Source organism: Eumetopias jubatus, unplaced genomic scaffold (genome assembly GCF_037043125.1).
Source record: "Eumetopias jubatus isolate StellerSeaLion01/CBP00866 unplaced genomic scaffold, mEumJub1_p1.0 scaffold_10, whole genome shotgun sequence".
NCBI lineage: Eukaryota > Metazoa > Chordata > Mammalia > Carnivora > Otariidae > Eumetopias > Eumetopias jubatus.
The window spans coordinates 124,998,885-125,017,436 of record NW_028274816.1 but is presented as its reverse complement, the minus strand read 5'-3'; the positions used below and the strand labels follow the sequence as shown (position 1 = coordinate 125,017,436).

The following is an 18,552-nucleotide window of genomic DNA, read 5'->3' as shown; positions in this document are numbered from 1 at the left end:
CCCCCCTCCGATCCCCCCAACCCCGGGATGGCAGCGCCCGCCAGCCTTCCCGGCCGGACCAGCGGTCGCCAGCGCCGGCTTTAGCCTGTGGGACTAGGCCCCGCCGAGGCCTGACCCCCGGAGCCGGGACCCACCGTGCAGCCAGCCGCCGGGCCGGGGCTGAGGGGCCGCTCCCCCCTCACGGCCCGTGGGGAGGACGCTGCCGTCCCGGGGACTGGGGGCCGGGGGGTGGGGGGGAGCCAGGGCGAGGAAGTCGGGACCCGTGTTGGGAAAAAAGAAGGGGGGCCGGGGTCAGGAGCTCCCCCTCCCCCCGCTTCCCCCCTCCCCCCGGGGTTGGGGGGGCCGGAGCAGAGAGCGCCCAGCCCGGGAGGTGGATGAATGTGGGAGAAAATGGAGACCAAGACGATCGTGTACGACTTGGACACGTCGGGGGGGCTGATGGAGGTAAGAGTGGCCCTCCTCATCCCCTTCCCCCAGCGCCGGGAGGGAACCTCCGCCCTCCGTCCTACAAAGCCGGTCCTGAGCTCACAGCGCAAAAGGGCCGGGGGAGGGGGGGGCTTCTTCCTCACCCAGACCCTCCCTCCCTTCTTTGCAATTCGAGGGGCTGAGCTCAGCCTCCGAGGACGTTTGCAGCAGTTTCACCTACCCGCCGCCCTGGATTCGCTCTCCCGAGGCACCAACCCACTCCATGTCGTTGCACCGGCGGGCCTCCCCACCCCCTTCTTGTCGGCCCCTTTGTGCTTCCCCCAGCACGTCCGGGTACCGGGTTTCAGGCCTCTCCAGAGCCTGGCTTTGGAGTCCCCCACTGTCCATACAAGGAAGTGGCGAGAAGGGAACCGCGCACCCTCTCCCCATCCCCCTACCCTGATCCTCCCCATTTGGAAGAAGCTGTTCTCGTTGTTGTGCTGCAGGAACGCTGTTAGGGTGGGCTCCCCCCGGTTCCGGGGGCTGAGAGGTTCTGGGAGCAGCTTGGATGGGAGGAAGAAGGACAAAAGGGGGGAGAGGGGTGGGTGACGGAGAAGCCTTGCAAGGGGGGCGACGGACCGCCCGGGAGCTCCGAGTGTGCACACACGCCGTTTGTATGTGTGTGCAGCAAATCCAAGCTCTGCTGGCTCCCCCCAAGACGGACGAGGCAGAAAAGCGGAGTCGTAAGCCTGAAAAAGAGCCCCGGAGAAGCGGCAGGGCCACCAACCACGACAGCTGCGATAGCTGCAAAGAAGGTGGGGATCTCCTGTGCTGTGACCACTGCCCGGCCGCCTTCCACCTCCAGTGCTGGTAAGGTCTGGGGACCCCTTTGGAGTTCCTTGGCGGACCCTCCTCGGCACATTCCTTCACCCGGCCTACCCCCCTGGCTGCCGAAATAACGGGCGCTTGCAGCCGCTAGCTGATTTTCTGCAGCGGCTGGGGCGAGCGCCTCCCCGCCCCCAGGTGTCTGCCGGGATCTGGCCGTTTGGGGGGGGGGGGAGGAGCAGCAGTGGGTCCGGACCCCGAGGTGGGGGTTGGGACGAGTGAGGAGAGCCCCATCTGGGATTGGAAGGCTCTGGGTAGCCGGGATAGAGCCGGCAGGGCACGGCCGGCCGCGGCGGGGGAGGAAGGGGAGGAGCTCCGGGCCCTGTGCCGCTCGCCTGCCCGCGCGCCCGCCGCCCTCGGGCTCCTGCCGGGCTGGGCTCTCCTGCGGGCGGGTGCGCGGAGCCCTCGGCCGCCGGAGTTGGCCTGGTCCAGATCCCGGGAGCCGGACACCCGTGCGCTCGCGGCTGTGGAAGAAATCATGGAGGGTGTCTCCCGAGTCCGCCTCTTCTGTGCTTCTCTGTTTACAATATGGCGACCTGCCTTTAAATTATATTTTTATTCTCAGCGCCATTTTGGCTGCATATATGATTTGCAAACGTCTCCCGGGGAACGGTGGGGGTAGAGGCTCGGAGTCCTTTCTGCAGAAGCTCCTCGGGGACCCGGGCTAGGATCTCGCCGCTTTGGTCCCCTTTCTCTGGCTCCGCTTGCCCCCTGTTGCCTTTCGGAGCTGCCTCCCTCTCTCCCTCCCCTCCCAGCGCTGCCGCCTCTTAGGAAATCGGGCCGGGTTAGACAATTAAAATTGCCCTTGGGCGCCGATTTCACTTCTCCGCTCCGGATCAGCGAGCCCTTCGCGGCAAAATTCTTAGCTGCCGGGGCAGGATTGTGTGCGGTTAGCTCCGCGAGGGCATTTTTAAGGAGCAGAGAGCTGGAAAGCTGTGCGCTTCCTTCCACCTCCCGCCCCCCCCCCCCTTACTGAACGCGAGAGGAGGGGAGAGACCGGAGAGAGAGAGAGGGAGGGACCTGGGTTGATCGCCCGCTGCGTGATCCTCCTCAGCAGCTCAGCCCAGAACAATCCGCCAGGAAGAGTTTAAACTCCAGCTTCTGCCTGGAGAAACCATCTCTGCCCTACACAAAAATCCTACATCTGCGCAGGGAACCCAGATTGTGTCGTGTTCTGATGGGTCTACAACAGTTGACCGAAGCAGGCGTTTGTGAGAGCGGGAAAGAGGGGGCTTCTGTTTGTTCCCACCCGTTTTTGATGTTCCTTTTTTTTTCTTTTTTTTAAGTCCTCTGTTTAAAAAAGTGAGGTTTTCTTAAGCTTTCTACACTGTTCCATTCACATTCCGTTTCTCGGTTTGTGGACTAGTGCCTACTGTATATTTGTACTAATTGCAGGTTTTGGAACACTTATTAGACAGATGACTGATACTGGGCAAATTAAGTCTGTGGTCAGAAGTTATGTAGGAAGCTCCCGTTACCATTCCCCAGATACTTTTGCCCAGGAGGGCACCCCATCCGGGCTTGTAATGTTGCAGGGACAAAAATGGTTATCCTGGAGGAACCTTTGTTGCTGGTTTTCAATTTTTTATTAAGAAGGGGTTAATACCAGCAGGAAGGGTCTTTGGTTTTTAGCCTTTGCTTCCTGTAAGGTGTAATCCACCTGGACAAAATATCTCTGGTCAAGTTTCCCCGTCCTGTTCTTGAGCAAGGAAGAGATTTGTACCTGAATATGTTATGTTGCTTATCAGTTTTTTCCCTGTTGCTTACATTTTTTATTGTGCTTGTTTGATACATATAGTCGGACTGAATTGTAGGCTTGATTTAAAGTGTGGGTGTTTCACCTCTAGGATGAAGCTAGGGTTAGTTCACCAAAAATGGTGACCTCCGCATTGAGAATTTTATAAGCTCATTTATTATCTTTAGCCTCCTGTGTTTAGTAAAACTGAGATTGTTTATTAGAAACTCCAGGTGTGGAAAAAGTGTGCTGTTTTGCCTGAGTTTGGGCTTCAAACTCTAAAACCTAACCTCTGGATCTTCTAATTAGATGAGTGTGAGTCTTGTCAGGTTGTAACAATTAACAGTTTCTACTTCAGCTAGGAGAGAGGGAGGTACTTCTAGCTGTTGGTGAGACTCAGACTTGCCCAGACTGTGCATTTCATTGAATACTTTTTTTTTTCCTTTCTTTTTTTAAGACCATGAATGGGAACTGGTAATCAGAGATTTGAGAATCCTAGTAAGTGAGGCAGGGCTTGTTTTACATCTCCAGTTCCCTCTTTGAAGATGCCAGTACTGAAGGTACCATTGACTTATCTGAGTTGTTATATAAATTTACAGAACATTCTGGATACTGGCACAAAGGCAGGAAGCCTTCTTTCAAGTGTGGCTTATCCCACTTTTCTGCCTCCCATTCCACACTCTTTACAGCGCAAGTTAAGTACTTCATTAACCATCTCCACCAGAGTAGTCAGGTCAAGCAGTTGACAGTCTCAGACAATTTTGATTCCTGAGTGTGCTGGCTTTAATTTATGCCATTACTGATTACTTGTGCCATGTAGGAGTGCAATTAGGTATGGCTGTATTTTTCTTCCCTTTTTAACTGGCTAAGACTGAATTACAGTTGACCCTTGAACAATGCCGGGGGCTTAGGGACACCGACCTCCATGCAGTCAAAAACTACATAACTTTTGATTCTTCAAAAACTTAACTACTAATAGCCTACAATTGACCAGAAGCTTTACCAGTAATATAAACAATCAATTAACACATATTTTGCATGTTATATGTATTATACAGTGTATTACAACAACGTAAGCTAGAGAAAAGAAAATGTTAAGGAAATCATAAAGAGAGAAGATACACTTAGAGTACCATACTATAGAAAGTCGCATAGAAGAGGACCTGCAGTTCAAATGCATGTTTTCCAAGGGTCGGCTGTATTTAGATAAGCGTAGAAATGATAATTTTCCTTATGTATAGAATGTACAAGAGTGAAGATGGAGGTTTTGCAAACCCTGTTGATCGTAATTGTAGCGCTGCTGCGGGTCTTCATTCGAAGGTCTCTAAGACAAGTCCTTTTTCAGTCTCTAGTGTGCCTTGTCAGCTTGCCTCACAGTGAACGCGATCTAATAAAATGTTCCAGGAGCGATTCTAGGCAAACTTTACCTCCTGGGCTTAGTGACATAGTCATAACCACAGGGGATTTTTCTAAGATAAACTACCATAGGAAATGACTGGTCAGATAAACTGTTTAATTGTCTTGTCTTTTCTCAGGGGCCAGTGCTCTGTATGAGGAACCATTCTCTTTTCCCAATTAGACTGGGAGCCCTATTTCTGGGTTCCCTGTAATGATCCTTTGGGTGAGGGAATGAATTGTCCTGTGCTCGGTGCCAAGACCTCGCTGAAGAATTAAACTTAAGGAGGTGATTTTTTTTGTTTAAGTAATAGTGTAATCATTTTATCTAAGTTTAACTGGTTTATCAGTTATTCAAAGTGGTAGTAGGGGTTACTAACCCTGCCCTAGGAGAACTGGAAAGAGATATGTTTTTAAGTGTTTTCTGGTGAACCTGACCCCTATCACAATTGTCACGCCATTCGTTGAACTTTCTGCAAATACTGGTCTCCATGGATTGGTTCCTAAAAATTGGTTTAAAAAAATTAGAGTAACTGGTGGAGCTCTAGTTGTCACTGACCCATCTTTCTGTTTGAAATGGTTTGAATTGTTCCCACTGATAAAGTGAACACCATAGGCCATCGCTAGTGAGGCCGACTGGAAACTGGATGTTTTTCTCTGATTGCTTTCTCGTGGCATTTTGCTCCAAATGGACTGAGGGACCAAAACGGTCTGATTGAGAAGTGCATCTACCTCAGCAGACCTCAGCATGGTTGCTTCCCGTCAGACAGATTTCTGTAGCATTTGCCTCCGCATGTTATATTTGGAATTGTTGGCCGGCTTTCCTCTCTTTGGTGTTGGCAGCAAGATCCAAAATGAGGTTTTCGAAGAATGAGAGTAAAAAGGTCTCTGTGCACAGGCAAAACTAAGCTCAGCTTGGAGTTTTGCATATTTAATTTTCAGTGAGTCATAACAAGAAAGGTTTCACACACACAGTAGAAAACTGCGTTGCAGAAGATCTTTGCTATGTGAACTTTTCAGAAGGTGATTTTTTTCTGATTTTGTTGCGTTTAGCTCCTCATTCGAAAAGTATCAGGCTAGTGCTGAATTAAAATACATTTATTTTAACACTATCTTGTGAATCTGTTGTTTCTGACATTTTAAGTGCTTGGAAACCCGGCACTGAAGAACTGGAGGTGTGGCATCTGGACTTCCTCCCGTCACCCTGCCTCCTCAGTAGTAAAAGGATTCAACAATAAACAAACCTAATTTGGTTTTATGTGTATTCTGTTTGTTTATTTTTGCATTTGCTGCATTGTGTTGGAATCTGGGTGTGTATTAATTGTTTTTAAATGTTCGACTCAAACAGGGAGGGTCCAGTAACATTCAGCTTTAGTTCAGTTTCACCTGCATGTTTTGTAAGCTTAATGTGGGTCTCAGGGGCTAATTTTTGTGATAGGAGGGCTTTGTTTCAGTGATATAAGGATAATCACCATTTAAAAATAATAATAATATTTAGTATGAAATGTTTACTCAAAAATGGGTGTGACCTAGGTGGCTTTGGTTAAGAAAGGGAGCATCAGAAATTTTTTAAAATGGACGAGGAGGTAGTGCTCCTCAAAGGTAACAGGGTTTGTGTGACCATAGGCAAGTGCTTTGTGGTACCATTGTAGGAAATTTTTCATTTGGGGCCTGTCCCCAAATTAATTACCATACTAAAGGTAGAATGCAGTTGTAATCTCATCAGTTTCCTGCTGCTCCTTAAGGCTCTCAAAGTGCTTTACAGATGGGCTCTACTAAAATATTAGGACCGTTTTTGGCCTTTGTAAATGACTAGTGTATTTTTTACACGTGAAATCGTGTAAAAGACATATTTAGGTACTGTCTTCATTTATATCTGGAGATGGGATTCATGTTGATCTGTTTTAAATTCTTAAGTATGTCTCCAAGAGAATTTTTTTTAAGCCAAATCGTAAAATAGAGACAAATAAATTGTGTCATTTGAACTGAAAAGGCCAAATAGTCACTGCTCTGTGTTGAATGAGACACCGGTTTTTATTAAGCTCTAAGTGAAAGGACAAGTGATACTCAAAAGGGCTCAGTGAGTTTTCAAGGTTCACTCTTGTAAGATTTATCAGTACTTCATCCATTTTGTGGCTGAATACTATTCCATGGATGGATCTACTGCATTTTTGTCTATCCATTTATCAGTTAATGGACATTTGGGGGTTTTTTGCTATTGCTTTTTGCTATTGTGAATAGTGATGCCATACACATTTGTGTGCAAGCTTGTGTGGACATCTGTTTTCATTTCTCTTGGTTGTATACCCAGGAATGGAATTGCTGGGTCACAGGGTAACTCATGTTTAACCTTTTTTTTTTTTTTTTTTAGATTTGATTTATTTATTTATTTATTTGAGAGACAGAGAGCAAGAGAGAGCATGGGGGGGACAGAGGGAGAGGGAGAAGCAGACTTCCTGCTGAGCAGACACCATCCCCCCACACTCCCCCCCCCAGATTGCAGGGGCTCCATCCCAAGACCCTGGGATCATGACTAGAGCTGAAGGCAGATGCTTAACCAACTGAGCCACCCAGGCGCCCCCATGTTTAACCTTTGAAGACTGCCAAACTGTTTTCCAAAGTGGCTGCATCATTTTGCATCCTCCACTGATACATGAGGGTTCCAATTTCTCCACATCCTTTCCAACGCTTGTTATTATCTGTTTTCTTGATAAAAGCTATCCTATGGGTGGGAAGTGCTCTAGTTTTGATTTGCATTTCCCTAATGGCTAATGATACCAAACATCTTTTCATGTGCTTATTAGCCATTTGTATATTTTCTTGGAGAAATGTCTGTTTTGATCCTTTGTCCAATTTTAATTGGGTTATTTGGTTTTTTATTACCGGGTTGTAAGAGTTCCTTATATATTCTAGATACCAAGTATTTTGTCAGATACACGATTTGCAAGTATTTTCTTCCATTCTGTGGGTTCTTTTCACTCACCCTTTTTATTTTTTAAATTTTTTGAGTCTTACCTGGAAGAAAGGTAGTTGATTTAAGCACACTTTAATGTCTGTGCCTATTTTTATCAATGTAATGACGGTGACTAAAAGTTTTCTTCTGTGAACTCCAGTCAAGATGTGTATCTCAGTAGAATGAACCTCACAGTGTGATTTGGTATATTTGTGTTTCAACTTTTCTGAGTGACCCTTCTTAGTAAAGAAGTCTAAGGCTGGAGGTTAACCCTAGAAAAACTATAAAAAATCCACCACCTGCATTTAAGGCAGGATGCCCACCGGGCACCCCGTAGCCACAATAAAAAATTTCTGTGTATAGAAATCTCTCATATTTGTGAGGCCCCTAGTTTAAGGAGGAAGGTTTTCATTTTCTCAGTTTGGTAACAGCTTGGGGTGGAAAGAACTCCAGGTTAATTGAGCTATCACTTGAACTCAGTTAATAAGAACAAAAATTATACATTGTAGTGAACTCACCTGTTTATATGTATCTTTATGTAAGCTCAGATAGCAATAAATAGGGAGACAATGCAGAGAATATTTGCCTGAAGGTTTTAATGTAGCTTATAAAAAGAAACCAGCTGTTTTGATGTCCCCCCCCCCCCCACCAAGAGGATTTTTGCTACCTAGGAATGCGGACATCTTGCTTCTTAACAGAAATGGGTACATCTTTTCTCCTACAAGGGATAGGGCAATAGAAAACAGATGAAGCTGAGTGTTTGCTTTTGGTCATGTGGAAGAGTGTTGAACTCTATCTCTGAACCTTCTTGTCTCACCCCCAGCACATGCACAGTTCCTTGGGTGTATAGTTCAGCTGGCTGCCCTGGTAGAAGATCCTGGTTGGGGCTGTGATGGTTATATTATTATGATAATGCAGCACAGGCTCCTGGAAATGCATTCCTATTTTTAAGGTGCCAGAGTTTTAAGTCACCAGAGCAGGGGAGGGGGTTTGTTTTCCCACCTCTGCTGTGCTCGTACTCCCCAGGGAGTACAGACATGGCCAGCCGCATTGCCATTCAATGAGTGACACTTATGAGAGCACCTCCGCATAATTCTAGCCTCCCAAGAGACTGGACAGGAGTACAGCTGTCCCCCTGCCAGTTTCCTGAAAGAGGAGGACATTGTATTCAGTGCAAGCCCTAGACCAAATTTCAGAAAGGCACTTTGGTATTGCGGATTTGTCACCATGCCCAGGACACATGCACAGGTCACTAGCTGACTGCTTTCCCATGACTTGAGAGCAGTTAAGAAGAATAAGAAGGTGACTCCTTTTTTTGCCTGCCATTTATAGATGTCAGAGTCTTCATCCTTTAAGTCTAACATTATTTCTTTTTTTTTTAAGATTTTATTTATTTATTTGACAGAGAGAGTGAGAGAGCACAAGCACAGGGAACAGTAGAGGGAGAGGGAGAAGCAGGCTTCCTGCCGAGCGGGGAGCCCGATGCGGGGCTCAATCCCAGGACCCTGGGATTTTGACCTGAGCCGAAGGCAGATGCTCAACCATCTGAGCCACCCAGGCGCCCCCTAACATTATTTCTGAATCTAGGTCTCAGCAAATAAGAATAAAGATGCAGTTTTAGCACATTTGCATGGGAGGCAGAAGACACTGAAGGGTACAGTAGACACTGATAAAAGGAGAAATCATTGCTTTTGATCCATCAGCAAAAAAAAGAACTTGTCTACCATGTAGAGCGTTGTTGAATTCACAGTAAGCAAATTCCAGGTACACCTTACAGATTGATGACATTTCAGGTAATATAAAACTTGACTCATTCAAAAAACTACTTTGCCTTTTGCAACCATGTACTAAATGCTCACTAAACTACTTGAAAGCCACAAGCTGGCCTGTTTCTCTGCTCACTGCTGTGCAATACCTAGTGGTAGTACAAATGAGAGACATGCAAAGATAAGCGCTAGTTGGGGAACAGAACTGATGTCTGCTTCTACCAAGTGGGTGGTACCTGTGTTAACACAAACACACGGTCACTATTCCTTTCCCCCAATTACAAATTTGTTTCCTGTATGTTAATAGTGTTGGTATTTAGTCTTTGCCCTTCCCCTGTTTTCTGACAAACTGTACAGTATATATCTCCCAGGAAACATTTCCCAGTCTTGAAAGGACAAAAGACAGAGAGTGTAACAGCAGGGCAGGGACTCCATGCCTGAACCTAGCGTCCGTCTTTCCCACTGATTTGGGCACTGCGTGAGGCTCTTTTTGAAATAAGCTTGAGTGAGCAAGAGGGGACTCTCCACAGGGTTTGAATTTAACCATAGCCCAAAGACATCACTTTACCACCAGGCCAGGCAAGGGTGAGGGAACCTCTCAGAATTACTAGCAAGCTTGAGTTTCAGGGTGGAACCCTGTTTGTAGCAGCAAAAATGCATTTGCCTACTTCTATCCAGCTGTGATCCTCAGACGGATTTTGAATATTATTTTTCTCCTGTCTGCATTTGTGCAGAGAAGCTAATGAAATGCATAGAACTCTTCAGTGATTGTAGATAAGTCTCCTCATTACAAAACTGGGCAGTGAGGAGCTACTCTTGTTCTTTACACCAGCCCTGGGCTCCTGTGATTAGCTGGGAGCTTTTTAATTCCCATGGTCACTGAACCATCAGATAGAGTTCTACTGATTCTTGGTTCTAGTGAAGCTCTGGAAACATTAGAGGGAAACTCTACAGGGAACTTTTTCAGTTGACAATCATCAATTATTGGTCAAAATACATTATGAAAATTATACTCTGTTAATTTCATTAAATGTGTCCAAACCTGTGCCTTTACCTAGTTCTTTCTATACATAGGTTGGCTATATTCAACTTTCCTTGATCTTGCTTGCCATTTTTTGAAAGAGCATCTTAAATGTAGAGAGAATTCTGTCACTGATTTTGGCCTCTTGTTAGACTTTGTTCTTTATCTTTTTTGTTTTTGTTTTTTTATTCTTTCTTTATAGTCCTCATGGTTTTGCCTGGCTTAGACAACACTTAGACATTCTAGCTTAACTTAATTCTTATAACACCTAATTCATCAGACATCTTTGACTGCAGGCTTCAGTTTGTTGGCGTTGAAGTAAGCGGGATGGTAAGAAAAGTATCTGCAGTTTATTTAAGTTACGGGAAAGAGCTTATGTCCAAGACTTGAATGCTTACTGTATATAAGCTTTCCTCAAATCTTACCACTTGTGTGCACACATTCAGGCCTTTAGGGTGATCGTTCTATGATTAAGAATCATCTGAGAGAAAAGGCCAAAGGGAAAGAATTATGGTGCTCTGTCTCCGAGAAGTATGTTCACCTCTTAAATAGGTTACTGGGGTTATAACTGGAAGGCTTCAGAAGCCCAAGTCAGGGACGCCTGGGTGGCTCAGTCGTTAAGCGTCTGCCTTCGGCTTAGGGTCATGATCCCAGGGTCCTGGGATCGAGCTCCCCATCGGGCTCCCTGCTCCGCGGGAAGCCTGCTTCTCCCTCTCCCACTCTCCCAGGTTGTGTTCCCTCTCTTGCTGTGTCTCTCTCTGTCAGATAAATAAATTAAATTAAATTAAAAAAGCCCAAGTCAGCACTTAGCTGTGGCATTAAACCACGACAGCATAGTTTGACAGCATGCCCAGGAGATTACTTCAATCATGGAGGGTAGGGGACTTTGAGGTTTATGAGTAAAGTGGGGTTTATGAGTAAAAAAGGAGGGAATAGGCCCTATGCTGTTTTGGTGCACATAATAGCATTATTCTCTATCTTTCCTTTTTTTAAGAAGACCCCGTCAGAGGAGGGTAAATGAAGCAGAAATCCTCCATAGGGAAAAGCAGCTGGGTCTTAAGGAGAAACCTGCTCTCTCTCTGTTTAGTTGGATTTCAAATAAAGACAGTTAGTGTTTTGTTTTGTTTAAGATTTTATTCATTTATTTGGGGTGCCTGGGTGGCTCAGTCCTTAAGCGTCTGCCTTCGACTCAGGTCATGATCCCAGGGTCTGGGATCGAGCCTTGCATCAGGCTCCCTGCTCAGCGGGAAGCCTGCTTCTCCCTCTCCCACTCCCCCTGCTTGTGTTCCCTCTCTCTCTGTCAAATAGATAAATAAAATCTTAAAAAATATATTTTATTCATTTATTTGAGAAAGAGAGAGCACGAGAGGGGGGAGGGTCAGAGGAAGAAGCAGATTCCCACTGAGCAGGGAGCCCGATACGGGGCTCAATCCCAGGACTCCAGGATCATGACCTGAGCCGAAGGCAGCTGCTTAACCAACTAAGCTACCAGGCACCCCAAGACATAATTAGTGTTTTAAGTTTTCCCAGCCTTTATAGAATTTTAGGTCCAGTATCTATAAGATATAAACTGATCGAGATTTCCTAAGCTGCGTATGCAAAAAAAAAAAAAAAATATGTCCTGGCTATTTCCTTGATTTGGCCGTGGAACAGTACCCAATTTTCCATACCTCTGAGACTCCTCTGGAATACACAGTTACAGTTGTTGATCCTTCTTTACAAAGAAGAACATTCCCTAGGAACATCAGAAAGTGTCTGTTGAGGCCAGAATGTTGACTCTTCCAAAACAGGTGGGCTCCAACATCTATCATGAGGTGAATGAATGAAGCCCATTTTTAAAATGTTTGCAGCCAGCTCATTTGCCATCGTGGAGAAGCCAAGATTGTCAGAATAGCCAAACTGATGATAGATAAGGCCCTGTGGCACCGAGTCTCAGCTTGTTAGAGAAGTTAGAGGCAAACACCTGGTATAACTTGGTGCTCTACCCCCCCACCCTTTTGCTGCACCAACTTATAACCCTGTTCTCCTGTTCTCCAGGTGTCCTTCACTGGGAGGATGCCACAAGCTGCTCTACATAGAAGGCAATGAAGTTTGGGGGCACAGTCAGCTAGTTTGAAAGGATTGTATGCCTGTGGAAGTGACGCAACTAGCTAAGTTTCTCAATGGGGCATTTGTAATGGCCTGGCACTTCATTGGTCTCCTTGTTAACACTGCTCCTGCGGCTTTGCATGAAAAAGCCAGTGGTCCTTGTACTTTTATGTACTTTTGTGGCACTAGCTGTATTCGAGTCAGTAGCTGGGATGAAGGAGGATAAGGAATTAAGGTTCAGGGACCCCAGAACTTTCTGCTTTCATCTCCAGTATCTTTCATTATGGCCATCTTCCCAGCCTTGGAAAGGTAGGCCGTACTTGAAAATAAAAACTGATGCCCATACAAGTGCCTGGAGGAAGCTGGCTATTTTGCTGACATTTAAATTTCATTAGATTTTGTTTTTTCAAAACATAAACCATTAAATTGGGGTATATTAATACAGCTTTTAAGCTTTAAAAGATATTTTTTAATTAAATTTTACCCAGCACCTCCTAACTTGTCTAGAACAGAAGCTGGTTTCAGTTAATAAAAGGCTTGTTTTCTGTGCTCATAAGTTCCTTTGTAGATCAAGATGGCTGCCAGGAGGCGGCGATGTGACGGTGGTCCTGTCAGTGATCACCTTCCCTCCCATTCTGGCTATAGTACCAACAGAGTTCCTCAGCTGGCCAAGGTCTGAGGGAGAGTAGGCCTGTTCTGAGCATGTATTGTCTTTTGCAGTCTTACACAATGCCGTTAAGTATAACTGCAGGATTTTTATCTGGTAGTGGACCTCAGATGGATGGATAAGACCCATGAACTGTGAAATTAAAAATCAAAACTGCTCAGTGCTATTGTTTGCTGCCTGAACACCCCCCACTCACCCAAAAAAGGGAGGAGACATCCAGATGCAGGGAGGGGGCAGTGAAATCTTTCTTAGTCTGGTATTTTAACTGAAACTACCATATATGGGTAGAGAGCTTCTGATTCTTGGAGAATGATGGGTTCTGACAGGAGGGACCCTAGCAGTTCACACGACTGACCTCTTTTAGAAGAGAACCCGAGTGGAATGCTGTTGGTATATTGTGTACAGAGACGCTGTCTGCATAGTGTTCCTGTTCGGTCTTTGTATTAAATAGAATATCTTGTCAGTCTAGGAAGAGAACATAAAATGAATTCTTTCTTAAATATTTTCATCCATTTTGCTTCCTGTCGTCCTAAGACACACACCAAAGCTTTTAATTTGGTCAAGTGATATTTCCATGTCTCCCCAGCTGCCTTTGGCTCAAGTTTTAAAATGTCAGTGACACTTAGCTGGGTAGACAGTTGCAAGCCATACATCGGTAACCTAACGTTACTTTAAAAAAATAAATCCAGAGCCCAACACCATCGTTTTTTTCCCCAACACCATTTTTATCTGCATGTTGTAATGCAAAAAAGTAGGTCTCTGAAGTCAAAGGCAGTCTTTCTGCTTCCCTTTCTCCCTCTCTCCCTCCACCTCTCCCCTCCTCCCTTTGTTCTCTTGTTCCCCTCCCCCTTCTCCCTTCCAGTTCCATATTGAAAAACTGCTTGCACTGGATGGATAATTAACGCAGAGCTATGGAGCAACAGGTCCCACTGGTGGCGACTAAATCTGAAGTAAATGTTAATGCAGTGCAGGCTCACGTGTATTAACAGGTGAGGGAGACGAGTGAGGTGAGACTCCCATCAGCCACACCGGTGTATGACTTGAAATAGATCCTCTTAATGAGAGAGCCAAGAACCATGACGACTAACATCTTCCACCTGCAGTGGTGGGCTGCCGCCTCATTAGTGAATGAAAGAGGCATTCTAAATTAAAACTGGACTTCACCCTTTGGCTGCGAGTCGGGATCATCTGGCTCTGGGCTTTGAGTCTTTGACATGGAGAGGTCTGTCAACTCAGGCATTACAGTTAGCCAAGAGGGGGGTGTGTGTATAGTTTTCTCTTCTATGACTCCGGAAATAGACCAATCTAGACACCCTCGTCACCTATAGAGTCGAGTCATTTGGATTCGTTAATGGGAGGGTAGATGCTCAGTCCTGCTGCACAGGTTGGCTTTAGGAGTTTTAGTTTTGAAAAATTAATGCCAGGGCACCCGGGTGGCTGAGTCACTTAAGTCAGTCCCCATTCTCCCAAAGAGAATTAAAAAGAAAAAATCGTTGGGATGCCTGGCTGGCTCAATCAATAGAGCATTCAACTCTTGATCTCAGGGTTGTGAGTTCCAGCCCCATGTTGGGTGTAGAGATTACTTAAAAATAAAATCTTTAGGGCGCCTGGGTGGCTCAGTTGGTTAAGCGACTGCCTTCGGCTCAGGTCATGATCCTGGAGTCCCGGGATCGAGTCCCACATCGGGCTTCCTGCTCAGCGGAGAGTCTGCTTCTCCCTCTGACCCTCTTCCCTCTCGTGCTCTCTGTCTCTCATTCTCTCTCTCTCAAATAAATAAATAAATAAAATCTTTAAAAAAATAAAATAAAATCTTTAGGAATGCCTGGGTGGCTTCAGTCAGCTAAGTGACTGACTTGATTTCAGCTCAGGTTGTGATCTCAGGGTCATGCAATCGAGCCCCTCATCGGGCTCCACACTCAGCACAGGGTCTGCTTGAGATTCTCTCTCTCCCTCTGACTCCTCATTCCCACACGCACACTCTCCCTCTCTCTCTAAAATAAATCAATCTTGGGGTGCCTGGGTGGTTCAGTCGTTAAGCGTCTGCCTTCGGCTTAGATCATGATCCCCAAGTCCTGGGATCGAGCCCCACATCAGGCTCCCTGCTCAGCGGGAAGCCTGCTTCTCCCTCTCTGGCCATGTCTCTCTCTCTCTGTCAAATAAATAAATAAATCTTTCTTTAAAAAATTAATGTCTTTGACCAGCTTTCTAATTGATTTGTGTACAGGTGTTACTGTTAACGGTTTATAGGTCCTGTCAGGCTTCACAGAGAGCCACACGGAACTCTGAGGTTCATATCTTTCAGTTGTACAATCTCTGAGGTTTGAGAGCGCTATTGTTACAAACTATTTTATAGCTAACAGAATGTCTTTAAGATCAGGTAGTGGTTAAGTAGCAAGTTAGAAAGCAGTGAATAGTCCCTTTCTGGCCAGGAATTGCAGGCCGGGGCTTTTTAACAAATGATCTGAGAGGAAACACCCACAGCAGTGAAGATGGATAGATATTCTGCAGAAGCTCTGTCCTCACTGGTACTCTAAAGAGCTACCAGTTTTCCAAGACAAGCCAGTTCACATACATTCCCAGGACTCACCTTCCTTTCTAGGACTTGGACTGTTCTCAGAAAGAATCTAAAGGTTCATATACTAGTGGGTTCTAGATGGACATAAAACACCCATTCTCAGGAAAATGTCCCCACTCCCAGAACTTTCCTTCTTTCATGTATTTTTTTTTTAAGATTTTATTTATTTACTTGACAGAGAGAGACACAGCGAGAGAGGGAACACAAGCAGGGGGAGTGGGAGAGGGAGAAGAAGGCTTCCCGCTGAGCAGGGAGCCCAACGAGGGGCTCGATCCCAAGACCCTGAGACCATGACCTGAGCCGAAGGCAGATGCTTAATGACTGAGCCACCCAGGTGCCCCTGTAGTTTTTCAACATACAGAAATACACCTGCTTCCAAAACTGTAGTTTCTCCAGAACCCCTCGAGATCCTTAACTTCACTGTCTTTAAAGGATCACTAACTGAATTACCATTTGCTGAATCTCACCGGAAGATGTCCTTCATTCAATTCATAGTTCTGAATTATGGAAAGAGTAGGGAAGAGGCCAATGTCACCTTCAGGTACCAAGTAACCAAGCTTCTAGGGCTCTTCACTGAGCCCAGCATCCATGCACAGTTGAGTCTTATATAGGTCTTTATGGTCGGTTCAGTTTGTAGTTGATTGTATGTGGTCTCATCAACTGTCCTTTTCATGTTCTGCTAGCCTATGATCCCTGAGAACAAAGACCTTGTCTGAAATCTCACCACTTAGCACATTGCTTAGCATAAAATAATTCATTAAATGCTTGAGTGAATGAATGACTTTGATCCTCTCTCCCCAAAGGCTGTTTCTTGGTGGGGTAGATCATAACTTGTCTGCTTTATGGCTTTCCTCCAGTGTGGTACCTCTAGTGTGACATGAGTTAGTTAGTAAGCAGTGGGAACTCAATAAATATTGACTGACGTAGAAGAAATGTTCAACCTTGAGGTTCAGGAAGATACTTGGATGGATGTTCCACTGTGTCCCCCAGAAATAAGAGAACTACCAAAGGTTTTTTACAAACAGCTAGGACTTAAGATTTGAAAGAGCCAGGAAACTGATTTGGGTTCTAATTCTGCAGCTTCACTGGTTCTGTGGCTTTAGATAAGTCCGTTTCCTCACCTGTATGATGGGAGTAAGAATTCTCACAGTGTGCTGGTGAAGATCAAATAAGAGCATCTGTGAAAACACTTGTGAACTGTAATACAGTATGTAGTTGTAAGATGAGATTATCGCTCTGCTATTTCTAGGCTTTAGTGATTAGGAAGCATGTTGATGTCTTTACAAGCAGCACTGGCTCATTATTTTTTAAAGTTTTTTTTGTTTGTTTTTTGTGAAGATTTTATTTATTTATTTGACAGAGAGATAGCGAGAGCAGGAACACAAGCAGGGAGAGTGGGAGAGGGAGAAGCAAATTCCCACTGAGCAGGGAGCCCGACGCGGGGCTCGATCCCAGGACCCTGGGACCACGACCCGAGCCAAAGGCAGACGCCCAACAACTGAGCCACCCAGGCGCCTCAGCACTGGCTCATTATAGCGTCCTCATGGTTTTCACTGCTGAGCAGTGGAAACTGATAGAGCATTTCCAATATTACCTGACTTTTAATGATTTCCTTTTATAGAGAACGGCCCTCAGCACCTTGTCTTCATTGATATATAAGGATAAGAGGGAGCTGAGACAAAGACTTGTTTTTCTTTCTTTTTTTTCTTTTAAATATTTTATTTATTTATTTGATATATAGAGACATAGAGAGGGAACACAAGCAGAGGGAGTGGGAGAGGGAGAAGCAGGCTTCCCGTGGAGCAGGGAGCCTGACAAGGGGCTCAATCCCAGGACCCTGAGATCATGACCTGAGCCGAAGGCAGACGCTTAATGACTGAGCCACCCAGGCACCCCAAAGCCTTGTTTTTCTTGACAGACAACATGATTTAAAGACTCTGGCATGCATATAATTGTTTCAAAGTTGCACACTAAACTTAAGGGAACACCATTCTTATGGGGGAAAGACTTTGAGATGGGTAAGTCTTCAGGATGTGTATGAGTGTCCTGAGGCTGCAGAATCTCCTTTCTCCCTGGAATCCTTTCCCTATTAGCAGTATTTCTGATATAGAACAAAACTAGTCTGTTTGTAAAAACAGCCTCTTTCCGAATTAGTTCCTGAGCCTATTTCTCCAACGACAGTCTATCTTTCTTGGATCCATTTCATGAATCCTTTTGCTCTAGATATTTGAGTTGAAAGAAACTGCCTTCTAAATACCTTGAAAGGAATTGCTAGGGGCAAAGAGGAAACATCGAGAAAGCTTTATGATGGACAGTTCCTGTATTCCTGCTGTACCTGTGCTGATCATTTTCTAGAATCATAGACTTTCCTTCCCTGTCCATCCTATCTTATATATTACTGCCTTCTCAAAATACCACATTTTCAAGTTTATTTCAAGATGCACATTCTGTCTCTGAGAAAGCAGCAAAATCTCAACAAGGCCTCACTCTTTTAAATGTTCTGTGCTCATCCTGGAGACAATACTCTGACTTTCCTGTGCTATTCCCTAAACTCACAGCCCTCATCACACACTTTAGGGCAAACAAGAAGAGCCTGTGGCCGTAATCTAGAATTCTGAGAAATGAGTGTTCTTAAACTTCGTATCCCTAAAAGTGACCCTTTAGAAACCAACCAGGAGCTACTTTTAAGAACCTCTTAATAAAAATTTTAAGCATTTGACCCATGTGTTCAGAAAAAGAAATGAGAAATCAAATTGTTTAAAGAAGATTTAAATGAGTCAGGTGGGGTGATTCAATGTGAAGTTCACGTTTGCAAGTGTGGGCTTTGACTCTGATGTCTTACTGTTTTGTGACTTACAAAACAAATTATTTCATGTGTGATTTAACCACCAAAACAAGTGCCTGCCCAACTACATTGCTTTGCCTCATGTCTTTGGAGGGGTACATTCACTTCCTAGAAGCCCATTCTTTTAGTGTCCCTCAGTTCTTTAAAGCTTTATTCAGTACCTAGTATGTGCCAAGCATCTTGCAGAGCGTGGAGGTACAAAGATAAATAAGGCATA

General features: G+C 45.2%; 1 protein-coding gene across 2 annotated transcripts in view; it reads left to right on the top strand.

Moving 5' to 3' along the window:
• PHF12 (PHD finger protein 12) overlaps window positions 1-18,552 on the top strand; it is a 41,130-nt gene continuing 22,578 nt past the window's right edge. The window contains exons 1-2 of one of the 2 annotated variants that reach the window (XM_028109047.2): window positions 1-444; window positions 1,094-1,275. In XM_028109047.2, coding sequence (XP_027964848.1) covers window positions 379-444; window positions 1,094-1,275 — 248 coding nt within the window. In that variant the 5' untranslated portion in view covers window positions 1-378. The remainder of the gene's footprint in view (window positions 445-1,093; window positions 1,276-18,552) is intronic. The other variant, XM_028109045.2, reaches the window with a different exon arrangement.